Here is a 16,145-nt window from a genome sequence, read left to right as displayed (position 1 = left end):
TTACCATTTTCGTTCAGGACTACTGGAGAAGCGAAACTCTCCAGAATGTGACGTGGCTAGGTACCTAGTTACTGCTCTGAAATTATTATTATTAGAAACACCGAGGCTTGTCTTCGAGCCCTATCTATACACAGTCTGCAGGTACGGTGGGTCTCTGGCTTGCCAAAGCAGAGCGCGCCAGAGTTCGTAGTTGCAGATTGATCATGGTTTCCAGTGTGGTGTAAGAGCCTTGGGGTGCAAATTTGATCTGGCCTCATCGCCAGCGTCGTAGAAAGACCAAAACCCCCATAGTCTGAGTTTTATGCATCGCAACGAGGTCGCTCATTCCTCATTTGACGTTTGCAAAAAGACATCCTCTCTTGCCTCAAGTTGTTGAGCTCCTTAACCCGCCAAGTCCAGGTGTCTTTGAGTCATCATTCAGCTGATTCCGCTCCTGGTTGTACCGCTCCGCGCTGACTGCCAAGTGCAACTTCTGGAAATTCCATCCTCTGCCGAGTGTGAGAAAAGCGAGAGACAAGACAGGAACCATCAGGACATCAAGGACTCCAAAGAAGATAACACCGCCCAGAGTGTCCAAGGTACTGCTGGCGTCAGATAGAGCGTATGCTACCGGATAGCAGACCCATATCAAGCTTGACCAGGAAGCCAGTAGCAAGTAGTCACGTTGAATGCCTCCCCGCTGGGCAGCTTCGCGCCCTTCATTGAGGGTACTCATGGTCAAAATAAGCCAGGAAAAAGTCCCGAAAGCGAAAAAGCCCCATTTGTAGTTGTCTTGAACAAAAGCTCCAGCCAGATAGCAGATGACCCAGATCCACGAGGTGGCCAAGTTGGTGAGCATAGTTACCCAGGACAAACCGGACAGGAGGCCAAGGCTCAGCGAGACAGAGGGCCAGGCAACAGTCCAATAGACGTATTTGGCCCAGAAAAGGAGTTGCGATCGACTGTATTGGCTCGACGTCTCGTCCAAAGAACCGACTATCACCCATCCGTAGTTGGAAGCCTGAGCAAAGTATGTGACGGCTCCAACCAGGAGGCAAATTACATAGAGATAGTGGAATACTCGATCACTTTCGGGAGCGGTGAAACAGAATATCAGGACGATGAGCTGTAAAAACATGGTCAAAACCAAAAAATCTTTGACTCGGGAGAGATCCTACTAAACTCACAAACACAAGCAGGAAGACGCCGGTGATCCCCCATAAGAAATTGGTTCCCGAGTCCGGAAGATATTGTCTGAGCTCTGCAATCGAGTGGACGTATGTTTCCGGATTTCCTGAAACAGACATATCGGCGTGCGTGGAAGCGTTGAATGGTTCGCGAGCGATAAGTTATATAGACGACTTATAAAGTCAAAATGACTAGACAATACTAGTAACTTTGGTTCAAAGTCTGCCTTGAACGAACATAAGGTTAACTGAAGTAGTCGATTAATGGAAGCTGTCTACACGACATTCACACGTTTGCTCTTTAAATAAGAGCAGACGTGGTCTCATCTATCACAATTTTGATCTGAACATCTCCCATCGGTGCAACCCAGAAACCCGACGGAAGCAAATGTTTCGGCGACAGTAAGCAATCTCTACAATGCTGAGTGCAATTTCACGACATTATCATAGAAATGGATTAACAGATGTTACGGAGTTAACGCCGATGATAACTGATTGGCGAATTTGCCTCCGTCGAATTATTAATGTGCTCCACCCCTCCGCGAATATTTGTTTCCGACGTGAGCCTCTTTATGTAGATTGCTTCCGCCAACGTCTCTTTACCCAACAGCTTCGTCGAATCGCTCGGACACTGAAAATCGCATTGCTTCGATGTAGAACAGTACAGATAATGTCAGATGAATCGCGTTGGGCAAAAGCCTATATAGTGGGTTTGTTCTCGCCACTCACAATTGACCACTGACTGAGCCTCGCTACAGGCGTGCGACAGGTGCAAGCTTCGCAAGAAGAAATGCAATGGTGATCGACCAAAATGTAGTCTTTGTGCCATGCAGCGTGCGGATTGTACATATTCAGCAGTCCGACGTCTTCGTGGCGCAGGCAAAAAGTAAGTCGACCAATCTACCCATCAAAGTTAGGAAAGGTACCTATTCATTCGTAACACACCAAGATTTGAAAAAAAGAAAACCACCTAACGAGGATCATTACCAGGGGAAGGCATGGCAAGGCTGATCAAATGATCCCTCTGCCTCTGGTGCAGTCTTCTTTGTCCACGGCAAGTCGTTGCGAACCATTGTGTATCAAATCGACAGAGTTGGGCAAGGACCTTTTGATTGCCAAACTTCCCGCATTTCTGGCACCGCACTCGTTTAAAAGCAACCTCGAAACCGTACAAGCAGCTCTCGACAAAGCACGTTCTAGGGATGAATACTCATCAATATTACCAGACAATATAGCAAGACACTTGATTGAAGCCTCGTTCGAAGAAATCTCGCTCCCGCGGAGCGTAGTCGCGAGCCGTCTTGAACTCACAGCCTTGTTTGATCAACAACGTCGAGAATGCCCGAAAGATCCAGGGTCCAATCCTGCAATATGGGTACTGATCAACGCAGCGATTGCGCTTGCAATTCGAGCCAAGACAGTCGACACGCCTGCTTTGCGGTTATCCGAGATCGCGTCTGCGTATCATCGCAACGCAACCAAAGCTCTAGGTCAAGTTTTGCTTGCTCCTCCGTCAGTGCTCTCGGTTCGTGCATTGCTAGCCATGGCAGTGGCTAGTCGGGTTGAGACGGGTCAGCTTGCAGCTCTGATTTTGGCCAACAGTGCGAAATTGGTCCTTGAGGCTATACTATCACAGTCTGACAGTGGCGGCGCTAGTGACGACTTAAGTACACTGCGGCTTTTGCATGACACCGTGAATAGATTGGTACAAGATTTGAAGAGAACACGAAGCACAGATCTAATTGCCTGTGCGCCTAGTTGAGGTCTCTCCATCACGAGAGCTAAATTCTGAACCATTTTCACCTGCCATACTAGGAATGCCTCTGAGGAAGGACGATTGTTCGGGGATTATATACATACGGAGTCTTTGATACAAGGAAAGGGGGCCGAGGGGCGGGGACAGCAGCACTATCTGCAAGACCATTAATCAACCAAGTAAATTGTTCCAAATGCTCGAGTACTCGTACCCAACGCCTGATTGTCATTATGTTTGTTCGACTAGGACTAACAATTGCTGTATATGCAATTTTTGTGTTGTGTCATTATTTTGTATCATGACCATCTAGGTCACTGAAAGGAGGCCCTCGGGCTCTTGTCCACCCGACAACTTATGGAATATCGCACTGATTTGTCCATAAACTGATAATCAGTGTGACTTCAATCCCGGTGCCATAATCGAACCCAACTCCATCAACGCTCTCTTCTTGTTGCTCGAGTTGGAATCACTCTGATCAAAAGTGAGATTACCCAATTCACACCATCCATTCACCGGCAAGCAACTCAAGTACTTGCACCAAGAACATGTATCGTGATATTTGTAAAAGTTGTTCAAAAGGACGATAAAGCCCACGAGAACACCAATCAGTGCTCCGGCTCTCAACAACCACCATGCCCACCAGAGAGGCTTGCGACCTTTGAAAAAGTTGACTGGCTGTCTAGCAAAAGCTCCCATGTCGGCTGGCTTTGCAGTGGGCTGTTGTGGGCCAGAGATCAAGCTGGCCTTGGGATTGGTCAGATCAGGATCTGAGCCCATGTTGTTGTAGGGCATGTTCTTCGTCTCTCCAATACGTTCGCGAAGAATGTTTGGCGAATGTAGTAGACAAACCCCCATTCCTAGCCCCATCAAGAATCCACCAATATGTGAGAAATTGTCTAGACCGGGTAACAGGCCCAGGACAAAAGAAATGATGATGTCGACGAGAATCCACATCAAATCTTTGACCGGACTTCGTCGTTCATTCCAGGTGTAAATTAGATCGAGAAGGACGAGTGCCAGGATTCCAAATAAACAACCAGATGCGCCAGTCGAAGCAATAGCGGTCGCGGCAAAGTTGCCACCAAGGACAAAACCGAAAATCCCTGAACTAAAGTAGATCAAGGCGAAACGGATACTACCGATAGACTTCTCCATTTCGCGGCCCAGGGTGAATTGTAAGACCAGGTTGAAGGCAATATGAATGAGCCCAGCATGTAGAAACATGGGCACAATGAATCGGAACCATTGGTTGGGATGTTCTTCGTTGAAGCCAGAGAAGCCACATAGTTCAGCCAAGGTACACTGGTTGCTTGGATCGTTGGGATCTGAAGTGGTGGTATTTGGACATGGCCAATTGATTGGTTCCGTGGCATCTTGTACACCCGGGACTCTTCTCATGCAGGGGACAAAGCGAGCACCCATGTTGATCTGGACATAGGTCGATGGACCGATCATTGGATTAAATTGTGGCTTGATCATGATGGGAGATCCGGTGATGATGGCTGGATGTGTTGGTTAGTTCTGGGATATCAGAAGGGTCGCTTTAACTTACAGTTCTTGATGATCTCGACAATGAAAACGGTGATCTGCACGAGGCTCACGATGTACACCACCCATGGGATCTTGCCGGAGAAGAAACCCTTCTTTTTCTTGGATTTATGTGGTTGAATTAACGGAGGAACAGGGCCCTGGGATTCTGGAGAAGGGGGATATTGGTTGGCGTGCAATCGCCAGTCATCTTGATTGGTATTGAGGCTTTGTTGTTGTTTCAAAGGGATTGGTGCATTGTATGGTGCATATGAATTAGAGTCATTGCGGTCATAATGGTGTGGCCGAGAGTCGGCAGCTGAAGGAAGATGCGAATTGGATTGATCCAAAGAAGAAGCGCTGTACGAAGGATTGTATCGGTCGGGAGCAGACAGTTGTTGGTTTTGGGTGTCTGGAAGGTACTGAGGTCGACTGTATGGATTCGCAGGCTGCGCGGTATAATAATCATTTGCCGACATTTTGAGAGGAAGAAAGATGGAAGGGGCTTGTGGTGTAGGAGGTGATGGTAACGGTATGTAGAAGATGGATTTCCAACGAGTGTGAGGTCGCCTGTACCTTGGAAGACAACAAACGACAAACAAAACGGGGCCAAAAGAGTGTGGAGAGTCGTTGTCTCAAGAGAGGGTGATCATTCTTGAGTGACTCGAGATCGAGTTGAGGGGATCGAGAAACGAATGGATCGTTGGGACCGTAGGGGAGGTGAACTGAGATGAGATGAGTAGGGTGAACAGGCTGGACAGGGTGAGAAGGAGGAGTGAGGAGTGAGGAGACGAGGGTGGGTTGGTCCCTTGGCTGATCACTGTTGATTGATGAATGATGACTGGTTTAGAAACTTGACACCCCCGCGGAAAGGTGCAAAGACGGTTTGGCAGGTGTCAAACAACAGCCGATCAGATTGCAAAGGTGTTTCAGGTGTCTTTGTTTGAATTCCTGAGTACGACTGTAATGATAATGGGTGGGATAACTGGGAGTTGATAGATTCTGGAAGGGTTGGTTCTTGTTAAAAGAGGCTGATTTAGGAGCTGAGTGAATGGGATTATGGGAACGTGTCGTGTCGTGTTGTGTTGTGTGTGTTACGTGTACATTTACGCATACAAGTTGGCATATTTTGGTGCATGCAGCATCAACAGCATTGGGGCCTCGAGGCCTCGAGGTGGCGCGGTTTGGTGGCTCTTCTTTGTCTGTAAGTTCAAGTTAAGGTGCTCAGGTGCTTGAATCGGCTGGATTGACGTGGCTTAGACTTTGGCTACAGAGCAATCATCAGGTACTAAAAGGTGACATTCACCATCTCCAGCACCACTCAGCACCTAACAAACACGAGTCTTGGTGCCTTGATGCCTGGCCGGTATTCTTTTAGGGGCTCTTCAGGTCTCTTTTACCCCTAGAGCCTCGCTGCCCGAGACCCCAACTCCCAAGGCGGCAAATTCAAGGCGTCTTAGGCGGCGCTGGGCGTGTCTCACAACAGAGAAAGTAGCAAGGCGCGGTCGCTCATCCGCAACGCTTCAGCCCCATTCAACCGTGAAGGGAGCTTCTGACTGGCTCAAGCGGTTGGTACCTGCATTAGGCGATGCTAGGCCATGGCTCATCCTCCTTAAAATAAAGTCCCAGGTCGTGTACGGAGTACGGAGTAGCTCCAAGTCAAGCATCGGCCCCTTTGCTGTTCATCATGTCCCCCTTGCTTTCTTTTTTGCTGGCTGTGGCGCCATGTCCATTGGAGACTGTGGCATCTGTGTTCGTCTACTCGTACTCTTCAACGTGTCGTCCGTGTCAAGGAGGACGTGGAAGGACCATCATTCACTGAGAAGACTCTGGTCAGCCACTCAGGCTGAAACACCACCGCACAGGCATCCATGGCTTCCCGTGCCGTCCGCAACCATAAGGTAATCATGTCTGTATGAGAGAGAGCCTCATTGGAGCATAGCCGGCATGTGAGTTGGGAATGTAAAGGTACGGTGACTGAGTTTCTTCATGATAGGCATCTGTCATGACGATCCGACTTCTATACATATCTTCGTATTTAGTGCTGACACGGAGGTTTGGACTCGGGGTTCGAACTCGTTCATCTCTACTTCTTCTGGGTACGCGCAGAGTAACAATCTTGGTAATTCACGTGACGGTCTGACTGTGGTTGGCCATACACGTGACTTTTCATATTCCACACCTTTCGTCTGATCATCAGGCGGATTAACCGCTTCAAGGAACCATCGATAGCATGTCACTCGCTTGAGAAGCATAATACAATAGTAATTATCTTCATTTGATACATCATTGGCAAAATAAAGCGCTGGCTTATAAATAATTCATCAATCCATGATAATCCATGGATCTTGCTTCGTTGGTCTGGCTTCCTTTGACCGGACCTGTAGATCCTTTGATCCTCTCAGAGTTAAATCCTCCATAATTCACATACAACACATCAATCGGTGGCTTTGGCAACGATGGTGGGTGGGTCTGATGCCCTTCTGGTTGTATTCAACCCAGCCTCAAGTCTTGTGTCTCAGACGACGATGAACGATCGTTATATCTCATCGCAAGACGATAAGTCGTTTCCATTCGAGGACGATCTTGATTCTTTGGATCCTGACTCAGGAAGTTCCTTTGTTCCCGGACGGTAGAGTCGGAGTGACCGACAAGGTGCTGTCATGACATCATGTAGCATTCAAATTGGTCAAACCTTGTTGTGAACATATTTCGGGAGCGTTGGAGAAGGAACCGTAGACGTAATAAATGAGCTTGCAAAGGCAGCTGATGAGAAAATCTTGTAAGCCCCAGCAGAGCGTGTACAGGATGGCGGCGAGAATAGAAAGAAGCATGGTGTTGAAGATGAGCTTTTCGCGCCGAGTCAACATGTAAAGTCCAAAGGTGACTTCGTATTGGTAGTAACGAAGGCGGACATAATTAGTTATCCTCGGTGGGATGGAGATGCTTAGTCTGGATCGATTAGGAGGATGGGGGCTTTTGGCGGCGAGGAGCTGGATGGCCGCCATGGCGATGGGAGAAGAAAAGTAGTTTGCGGAATTGGGAGGAGCGGAGTCGATGAACAGAGGAAATGGTTCGACCGAGGAGGAGTAGAAATTGGTCGCCATCGTAGGAGGTGTTGAGGGAATCATCCGGCTTTGGTGGATCATTCTTGCAGACGAGGCCTCACCGTGACCTGGTCGAGAGTGGTCGGGCCAACGTTGTCGGCCCCCTTGAACGCGCAAAGAGGGCCTTGAAAGTGCAAAGAGATAAGATGATTCCGGATTGAACCGCGTGATATAAAGACGATTGAATCGATGAGTGGAGTGAAGCTGACCAGCCAACCAACTATGACAAATGAGTCTCAGTGGGGGCAGATTGTCGAGAGATATGCGATGGAGATGATGAAGAGAGATGTGAGAACGGTGGTAGATGTGCACTGGGGCGGAGGGCCGGATGAAGATGAAAGCGGTTGGCTGGGTTTTGTGCGACGCGATGGAAAAGAGGATGTCTTATGAAGGATCAGAAGATGCTGAGATGAGGTTCTGAGGGAAGCTTAGAAGTGCGAATCCTTCAGAGGCACAGAAGATTCTGAATCTGATAGCTGGGGGATCGACAATAATTGGCAGGATGGGTGGTTGGCAGTGAAGCTGGTGATGGGATGGCACGATGGATTCTTGTGTGCTTGTCAATGTCATGGCCCGCAGTGCCCGCGGACGAGAAATTGTAATATACGTTCACGTAGTCAGCAGCCGAAGGTGCCGCCTGACAGGGCCACCAGCCGTATCTTTATGGCCTGTTATAGGCTCAGAAGGTCTTCACGGCCACCAACCACACATAATTAAAAGTCCACCCTTTACCAAGGTCAGGCTAGTGATACCCTGTGGAGTGTCCGGAAGCTAGCGGATTCATTCGTTGTGACTAGAGCTCGAATACGAGCTATTGGTCTGTTCGTCAAGGATTGATTGATTGATTCTGAATCTCACCTGACTGAGAACTTCTCACTCGAGAGGTGCACGTGCTCTACTGCATAAACGAGTCTTCATTTGGTCACATTTTATTAATTATTTGTTCTGAATGTCGAGGTTGCAGTTGCACAACGAGTCGAGATTATGGCTGGGATGTACACATAAATCGGCATATCTCCAAATTATGCATTCTGCCTCTAGTCCTAATGCGTCATTTCGCGAGTGCGCGTGTGAGCCCACTGTATGGAGTAATTTAATTTGAGCAGTCTGGGGAACGCGACGCGACGGGCGATGGGGTTTCTAATTGGGCGAGGTCCTCATAGCCAGACCTCCCACCTACACCACGTATCTATCTTTTGCCTACAGACACAGGCGGCTGCTATGCCTTCAATCCAATCTACAACGTTATCCTTTCTGCTGTAAATTCACGTGACATCTCTCAAATGATTGTCTACATTGCTGTGATTGCTCATCCTGATCTAGTACACCTCGCCAATAATCATCGTCAGCCCTCCTCATCAGCTTGTCAAAGCCGGTAGGTTGAGGTCGAAATCTTCGCTGTCGTGTGCCGTCCTTCCAATTATACAGTTCATCTCGTTGGCCACAATCAATCCAGGCCTTCGTCCAGGCAGTCGGTGACTGACCAGATGCTCCATAAAGGCATCCAGCCCATTGAACGTTGGTGTTGTCACGGCCGTCGCTTTGGTCCCTTCGCCGAATCCCCCCAATGTTGCCAGATGCAGATTCACGCTGTTGTCAAACCAGCCCTTGGCTGCCCCCTCGGCGCAGCAGAAGTAGCATCCATAGATGTCGTTGCTGTTTTTCAAATCGCTGACGTTGCCCCGATTAAGCACGTGGCTCTTGGCCAGAAAGATCCATCGGTATTTGATCCCGCCCTCAGCCACTCGCACCTTATTGTCGTAAGTTTTCTCGACCTTGGCTGCTGCTCTCCCTCCACTAGGAAGAGCCTTGGAAACCGATGCCGGTCCTTCAAAGTTACACTTTGTGCATTTCATGAAGTATTCCAACCCTTTGCTCCCCTTTTTGTGTTCCACTCCAAACCCTTTTTTCCGTGCCCCCAATTGCTGTCGCACCGCACCTTTGCAGAATCCCGCCAGATTCGACTCACTGGGCAGATTTAATTCTGACCGGCTGATCTGCAACGATGTCAACCCAGGAAATCTCATTGTCGACTCCAACGAGGAGTGCTGTCTGATCTCCATCTGGGTATTATCTTCCTCCAACGGGCTCTGCATACCTTCAACAACAGGCCAAGGGGATGACGATCCCATTTTGGGGGTATCTTGCGCTACTATGAGAGACTGGGGCCTCACGTAACGGGGTTGGTTGTGGATCGCCTGTTCATGAGCTGACGGCGTGGGCTTTTGAATGGCTTCGGCAATGCCAGGAGGAAGGCCTTTGCGAAGGGCAAATGATGCTATCTTGGATGAAGTCGAGCTTGTCGATCGGATTGACAGAGGTCTTGGTCTTGAGAGCCCCATCTGGACATCATTAGCAAAGCCTTCTGACTCCCTGGACCCGTCGCAACTTACCTTGGACTGAGAAAGCAACCCTGTCGGAGAGGTCGGAGAATTCGAACTGTTGTCATCATCCTTGTTCGGTCGAGCGAGGGCCAAATTTTGTTGTTGCACATGCTGACCTGGCAATGAAGATTGTAAGAGTGAACCTCCAGACGGCCGAGGTGACTTGGCCAAGGCATCATTGTATATGCGCCGATCAGTTTCTACATCGTTTGGTTGGTGAATCGACTGGTCATGAAGATCTGCCGCATGTTTATAGGGATGCTCATTTCGCCGGACATGGCCCAGTAAGGGATCCATTCGATATTGAGGCTGCATCTGTAGCTGCTGGAGGTATTGTTGGTACTCTCGCGATGCCAAGAGTTCTGCAGGTGGTCGACTCTTCTTATCCAAGGATTCTACATATTCCTGAGTGTTGTATATTTGATTCAAAGAGACCCTACGCGGCTGAGCCTGCAAAGCAGCCCCCGGCGAGGACGAATCGGAACCAGGCCGTGGGAGATTTGGTGGCGACGTGATATCCAACTCATGGATCGGCTGTATGATGTTTGTTGTCAGAGAAGCATTTTGGTCTAGAGTACCACGAAGTTCCCTTGTCGACAGCGGCTGACTTGCATTCGTACCCACGGTCTTTGTTGGTGGTTGGTAAAAAGTCGAACTTGGAGGGAACTTCTGGCCTTTTTCGTCCGACGTCTGAATAGTGGGGCTTAGAACATAGGGGGGAGGCGATGAAGGCAGAGATGCCCGATCATCCTCTTCTACCTGAGTCGTCTGAGTTTTGCTGGAAGAAACCTGTCCTTGGCTGACTTGTCTCGACATTGGTGACGCGATTGCTAGAACATTGTCCTCACCACGCGTCCGAATCTCACTTGAGTAGGAAACGGCCGACGTCAAGGAAATCCGTCGCTGAGGAGCCGGTCTTGGAGCGGGCTTGCGGTTGAACTCGGTGGCGGTTTTGGAACTATACGTGTTGTATGATGCTGATGATTGGGCGTCGTATGGTTGGCCACCGAATGAGGAATGGGTGCTTCGGCTGCTGGAATAGGCCAAAGAGGGAGGTAGTTGTAAGGGATCGGTGCTATCGATGTATGGTTTGGAGCTTTGCTTGACGGCGGCAGTGGCACTCGACATGCGCTGGTACAGCTGACCCAGACATACAGTGGCATTGACTCGACAGTCATCTGAGGTTTCCTTGAGGGCATGGAGATTGAGGGCGGCATCATCCATATAGACTTCACGTAGGTGAGAAATGACGGCTTGTTGCAAGGTGATTAAAATATCCTTCATTTGCTCTCTTCCAGTCGAGTCGCCACGGGCATAAGTCTCGCCAAAGCGACGAACGTCATGGTCGTACTGAGATTGAATGGCTAAGCCGCCGAGCTGGAGTGAATCCTCAAATTCCTTGGTGAGATCATCTGGAAGAATGAAGTCCTGACCATGGCTTTGCTTGTCTTTCAGGCGCTGCACAAGCTTCGTGGCGTCACGATACGCAGATACGACTAGACGTGGATGTTAGTAGGAGATCCAGTGCATCAGGGAAGTCGGGGACTGAGGAGAATGTCTTCTTGAGTGTCATACTGAGGGTCAAACTTACCTGCCTGGACGCACGCTTCAACCGATAGAACGTCCATGTTGATCTTGGCACAAGACCACCGACGGAGACTTAAATTTCAAATGCACGACAGCGTTGAATGGTTGGCGCATTTCTCGCAATTCATAGATCGATTGGAAGTAGTGTCATGAATTCAATAGGTAGATCAGTTGTAGAGGGGTAAACGAAGAGTGATTCAAGAATAAGAGAAAAGCAACATCACACGTGGCGTTTGGAGAGAAGTCACAGTCCGGCTACAAGACAGGGCAGGGTGAAATGACAGAGACCAGACACGTTCAGATCGGAGTTGAGGCCAACAGTCAATGTATGGGTTCTCCGTAGCTTGTTGTGTCTGTCCTACGTGTCTGGGACTGAAGAATGGACCACACTGGTGGGGAAAAAAAAGGCGTCACACGGGCACGGCGGTGGCATGGCTTCCTTAGCAGGTATGGCAAACCTGAGGGGTCCTTGATTTGTGGCCGAATCTGGCCAGACCAGGGATGTAAGTAGTGTCGGCTGCATCGTAGTATGATGATATGGCTTCAGCGTGGGTGCGTGGCTGGCTCTGGAAAGCTGGGGGCTTAACGCCACCATGCTGAGGTAGCGAGAAGAGGACACAGGTCCCCAGTCAGGCTCGCTTCGATGCGCCTCGATGGATTTTTTGTCAAGGGAAGGGGTTGAAAGAGTCATGGCTTGGGCTGTGGGAGAGAGGTCAAGGAAAGAAACCAGGTGTGGGAGCAGGAGGGATGGTTGATGCATGGATGATGGATTCTAAATTCCCAAGTCGGGGAAGAAGAATTAGTCCGCGTAGTTGGGGGAATAGCGGTGATTTGGTGAGGACAAGAATGCGTAGCAAGGGCAAAGAGGGACGAGAGGACCCGGAATAGGCGTCGTGGTAGGCGAAAAGGCACGCGGTGTCTGATAGTGGACGGGGGGAGGTTATTGGCTTCTTGGTTTGATGGAAGATAAGCAACTGGAGGCCTTGAATGGTTTGAAAAGACGAAACCGGGCGGACTCGTGGCTGACCGGTGGAATTGCAGCTGCATGATAGGGCACGTCTGCGTATGCGGAGCTAGGAATGCATTGTAGATTAGCTGGATTGTCTTGTTATAGATGCAGAGGGATATTAATGCACTGAGACAATTGTGACCAGGTGTGTCAGGCTCTGAGAGACTGAATTGTTGTAATATGGGCAAAGGTTGTACGGATGGATTCTTGACTGCGATGGTCGTGAGCTCCCAAGTTCGCCAATGGCACCAGAGTAGGTGGATCCACGTGTTCCATCAGAAGTAATTTAAAAGTACCAAGATATTCGATCAAGGAATTTGAGTCAAAAATCTCCATGTTCAGTACGACGAATCTCGTCAATCGATGATGGAAATCATGGCCAGGCACGCCAGGACCGAGGACTAGGATAGTGAGGCGGCAGGGGAAGTGTGGAGCAAGGCCGAGGGGCCCCTCGGCCCAAGAAACCTGGTGGAATCGATAAGGTCGCGTGGAGGCTTGGAGGCTGAAGTCTGGAGCGTGAAACCTCGTAATTGTTGACGTGAACGATTGTGTCAACGCAAGGAAGACAAAATAAAAAAGGTGCGGCGGCAAGCCAAGGCGGTGATAGAGAGAAAGACCCTTGACGGTTGGATACTTCCTTCTGTTTTCACTCTTCAGCCTCATTCAGCCTCACCGAGTGGCTTGCAGCCCGCTACAGGGAAGTCGCAGTCTGGAAGATATCCATTCAGTTCTTGCCTGGGTAAAAGGCCGAGGGACGGGGGAATGCCTGCAGACTTTAGCTACCGCCTAAGATGATGTACCTAGGTAAGGTATTCAGCCACCTGAGTAGCCTATGTATATAGGTAGTATGTATGTATGTATTCTACTTAAGCCAAACTACCACTTTGTATTCCTACAGCCCTATGGCCAAAAGGCCTGTCAGAGCCTACACGACGTCTCCTATCCTCCCCTCATATCTTCTTCACAAGGTCGCCTTGCCCGACAACAAATTCTGTATCGCGGCCTCAGTCAAGGGAACATATCCAGACCCTTCTTTTTCTATCCAATACATTCTATCCCCGTTCCCTTTCGGTATGACAAAGCCTGTAGGAGAGAATTCCAAGTCAGTATATCGGTGCCATATTTGAGTAACGAGTTCTCCAAGCATAGGCACTCACCATCTTTTCGTAGGCCAGTCTTCAGTTTCTTCATAATCACTGAGACCCTTTCGCTGCCGCTGTCGCCAGAGCTGCCTCCTTGATCCAGCGCAGGTCCCTCGTTGACCAATACCCTCACAAATCGGGGTACTGCGTACGATGGAAGTGCACTTTTTGATTCCAGAAGCCATTTCTCCAACTGAGCCATGGTGTTGCGTTCCACAGCGCTCGCTTCATTCGGAGAGCTGTTGTCTCCCAATGTAATCGCGGCACAGCCCAATTGCCCATCGTATCCATATCGATTCATGGCGATGGCGTATACATTGACACTAGTGATCTGTTCGTGGTTGCTCAACCAGCCTTCGACTTCTGTGGTTGAGATGTTGTGACCTTTGGCACGGTATGTATCTCCAAGGCGGTCGTGGAACGAGATGAATCCATCGTGATCCTATAAACGCGGCACCACTTATCAGTCCTGCTCGCTTTTGGATCTTCACTCATGGTCACTTACCATCATCAGAGCGTCCCCTATCCGGAAAAACTCATCTCCTTTTTGGAAGACATTCGTCAATACCTTCTTCTGCGTAGCCTCCACGCCGCCCTCTCCAACGTAGTCGTGTCTTCGTTGAATTGGTGGGAGAATACGACATATCGACTCGCCAATCTCTCCATATTTGCATTTGATGCAGAAACCCGTCTTGGGATCCCGGATCAGCTCTCCACTCTCCAAATCCGTCTTCACAATATACAGAGTGTCTTGCCCCAGGTATCGATTCTGCATGATTGGTCCCCACCGGGCCACTTTGCCGACTCCGAAATCATTCTTATTCGAATTGATCAGTGACACTGTGGCCTCGCTGGCCGAGTAATACTCGACGATCCATTCAATCCCAAATCGCTCTCGAACCCCACGCCACACCTTCGGCGCCAGTCCGAGGCCAAACGCCAGATCCACATCGTGGTCCTTTTCGTTGGGGTACCGTGAATCCGGCGGTGATTGTACCAAATATCGAAACATTTCGCCAATGTAAAGGATGGCATTGGCCTTGTAGGTCCGGATGTCGTACCAGAATTGACTTCGAGAAAACTTGCGTGCCAGGATCACCGTCCCGGAGGATGCAAAAGTCGCTGGGAGTGCTGCAAAAGTCGCCGTTCCATGGAACATGGGTAAGCAGATGTAAAAACGTCGATATTTAGCTTGCATCCCAGGCCACCTCTTGTAGAACGTGGTTAGGAAAGAGTAACCTGCCGGCCAATTCAATGCTTTGGGCATGCCAGTAGTGCCAGACGTGAAGAGATATTGCGATGCATCAGTGGGAGTAATCTTTGGTCTCTTGGATTTGGGAAAGTCTCCCATCTCTGGTGTTGTGGGCGGCAGGTCGTCTTGTCTGATCAATAAAATATCTGATGGTAGCTCGGCGCTGGGTGCATATGAATTGTAGTCATAAACCACCACTTGACGCAGCCGACGCAAATCCCCAACGCCTGGATTGTCGAGGGCTTTTCCTGCAGTCCCGCATAACTCGTACGTGGTGATGAACAACTCTGCCTCGCTGATCTTGACACAATGTCGGATATGTTCTCCGGTCACCGCAGTGTTGACCGGGGCAGGGATGGCTCCGATCTTGTACAAGGCGAACCAGACCATAAGAAATTCGGGAGAGTTGTTGATGAACAAGGCAACGACGCTTCGATTCTTCACTCCTAGACGTTGCAGAGCCTCGGCCACGCGTCCAATTTCCTCTCGAAGTTGGCGATATGTCCAGCTTCGTCCTTCAAAAACAAATGCCTCCTTGTTGGTATGGTGATTGTCGTCGTACGAACAATGAAGAACGTGATAGAAGGACCAGTCATCTTCTCCGTGCTTCTTGGCCATCTCTAGAGCGTATTTCTGCATCATCTTACCGCCGACAACTTGGGCTACATCGCTGCTAATGGAGTATTTGGCATCCAGGTACATGCCTGTGGCCGCGGCCACAGCAGCCGTTGCAAGTCCTGAAATCAACGCCATGGGGAGAGACGCGGCAACACACCACAAGCAAGCAAATGGAAGAATTCAAATCTCACGTACCTTGTCGCGTTCACCGAAAGGTGAAGCTAATCTTCGAGATGATGGAAATACATGTCTGTGGATAGACCTCACCCAACCTCGGACTGACCGGATTTGGGGTATCAAAAGCACCGATTCCCAGTCAATAGCCGAGTTAGTCTGATCAGTATCCGTCATCGTCATTGGGACAAGATATGAAAACTGGCGACGGCGTGCGGGGAAAGGCTCCGCTAGCAAGAAGCCCTAGACTCGGATGTTGCACAATTATGGCATCGAGCGATGACAAAACACTCTCCCTTTCGTGGAAGGTCATGACACTGAGGTGATCGGTTATCGGCACGGTTGATGTTTCATTTTCGACTGAGACCTGGCCTGCCTTCCTGGCGTTTGGTTCCATTTTTTTGCTGGCAAACGATGTAGAAA

General features: G+C 49.5%; 5 protein-coding genes across 7 annotated transcripts; 1 reads left to right on the top strand and 4 right to left on the bottom strand.

Annotated features, from left to right (window-relative positions):
• The first annotated feature begins 1,759 nt into the window (after positions 1–1,759).
• On the top strand, positions 1,760–3,098 carry PV10_05046. 3 transcript variants are annotated; one of them, XM_016369648.1, is made up of 3 exons: positions 1,760–1,872; positions 1,925–2,052; positions 2,157–3,098. In XM_016369648.1, exons 1-3 carry the CDS (start codon positions 1,837–1,839, stop codon positions 2,926–2,928), a joined length of 936 nt encoding a protein of 311 aa, XP_016225436.1. In that variant the 5' UTR covers positions 1,760–1,836; the 3' UTR covers positions 2,929–3,098. The 3 variants fall into 3 exon arrangements, with proteins under 3 accessions (XP_016225436.1, XP_016225437.1, XP_016225438.1); XM_016369649.1 differs by having other exon boundaries at positions 2,116–3,098; XM_016369650.1 differs by lacking the exons at positions 1,760–1,872; positions 1,925–2,052 and adding an exon at positions 2,071–2,088 and having other exon boundaries at positions 2,163–3,098.
• PV10_05045 (uncharacterized protein) lies at positions 3,088–5,507 on the bottom strand. The gene is made up of 2 exons (XM_016369647.1): positions 4,475–5,507; positions 3,088–4,424 (listed from the first exon to the last, which is right to left on the bottom strand). The coding sequence occupies exons 1-2, from the start codon at positions 4,926–4,928 to the stop codon at positions 3,313–3,315; spliced, it is 1,566 nt and encodes a 521-aa protein (XP_016225435.1). The 5' UTR covers positions 4,929–5,507; the 3' UTR covers positions 3,088–3,312.
• A 1,199-nt stretch (positions 5,508–6,706) lies between these two features.
• Positions 6,707–8,153, bottom strand: PV10_05044 (uncharacterized protein). The gene has a single exon (XM_016369646.1). The coding sequence runs from the start codon at positions 7,596–7,598 to the stop codon at positions 7,119–7,121; it is 480 nt and encodes a 159-aa protein (XP_016225434.1). The 5' UTR covers positions 7,599–8,153; the 3' UTR covers positions 6,707–7,118.
• A 761-nt stretch (positions 8,154–8,914) lies between these two features.
• On the bottom strand, positions 8,915–11,568 carry PV10_05043 (uncharacterized protein; the record flags this gene model as incomplete). The annotated part of the gene is made up of 3 exons (XM_016369645.1): positions 8,915–9,898; positions 9,950–11,436; positions 11,532–11,568. 3 exons carry the CDS (start codon positions 11,566–11,568, stop codon positions 8,915–8,917), a joined length of 2,508 nt encoding a protein of 835 aa, XP_016225433.1.
• A 1,929-nt stretch (positions 11,569–13,497) lies between these two features.
• On the bottom strand, positions 13,498–15,683 carry PV10_05042 (uncharacterized protein; the record flags this gene model as incomplete). Its single annotated transcript, XM_016369644.1, has 3 exons — positions 13,498–13,619; positions 13,694–14,120; positions 14,184–15,683. 3 exons carry the CDS (start codon positions 15,681–15,683, stop codon positions 13,498–13,500), a joined length of 2,049 nt encoding a protein of 682 aa, XP_016225432.1.
• Positions 15,684–16,145: the final 462 nt, after the last annotated feature.

This window comes from Exophiala mesophila (assembly GCF_000836275.1).
Source record: "Exophiala mesophila strain CBS 40295 unplaced genomic scaffold supercont1.3, whole genome shotgun sequence".
In the NCBI taxonomy this organism is placed as follows: domain Eukaryota; kingdom Fungi; phylum Ascomycota; class Eurotiomycetes; order Chaetothyriales; family Herpotrichiellaceae; genus Exophiala; species Exophiala mesophila.
Note: the sequence above shows the minus strand (reverse complement) of the source record. Positions and strands in the feature narration are given on the sequence as shown.

What these genes read in the sequence shown, in the direction of transcription:
- PV10_05044 (XM_016369646.1), bottom strand. Translation starts at nt 7,598, where the DNA reads ATGATCCACCAAAGCCGGATGATTCCCTCAACACCTCCTACGATGGCG.
- PV10_05046 (XM_016369648.1), top strand. Translation starts at nt 1,837, where the DNA reads ATGTCAGATGAATCGCGTTGGGCAAAAGCCTATATA. An exon ending in GTTGGGCAAAAGCCTATATA is followed by an intron (nt 1,873 to 1,924) that starts GTGGGTTTGTTC and finishes GCCTCGCTACAG; the next exon opens with GCGTGCGACAGGTGCAAGCT. An exon ending in CTTCGTGGCGCAGGCAAAAA is followed by an intron (nt 2,053 to 2,156) that starts GTAAGTCGACCA and finishes GATCATTACCAG; the next exon opens with GGGAAGGCATGGCAAGGCTG.
- PV10_05045 (XM_016369647.1), bottom strand. Translation starts at nt 4,928, where the DNA reads ATGTCGGCAAATGATTATTATACCGCGCAGCCTGCGAATCCATACAGT. An exon ending in TGTCGAGATCATCAAGAACT is followed by an intron (nt 4,425 to 4,474) that starts GTAAGTTAAAGC and finishes CAACACATCCAG; the next exon opens with CCATCATCACCGGATCTCCC.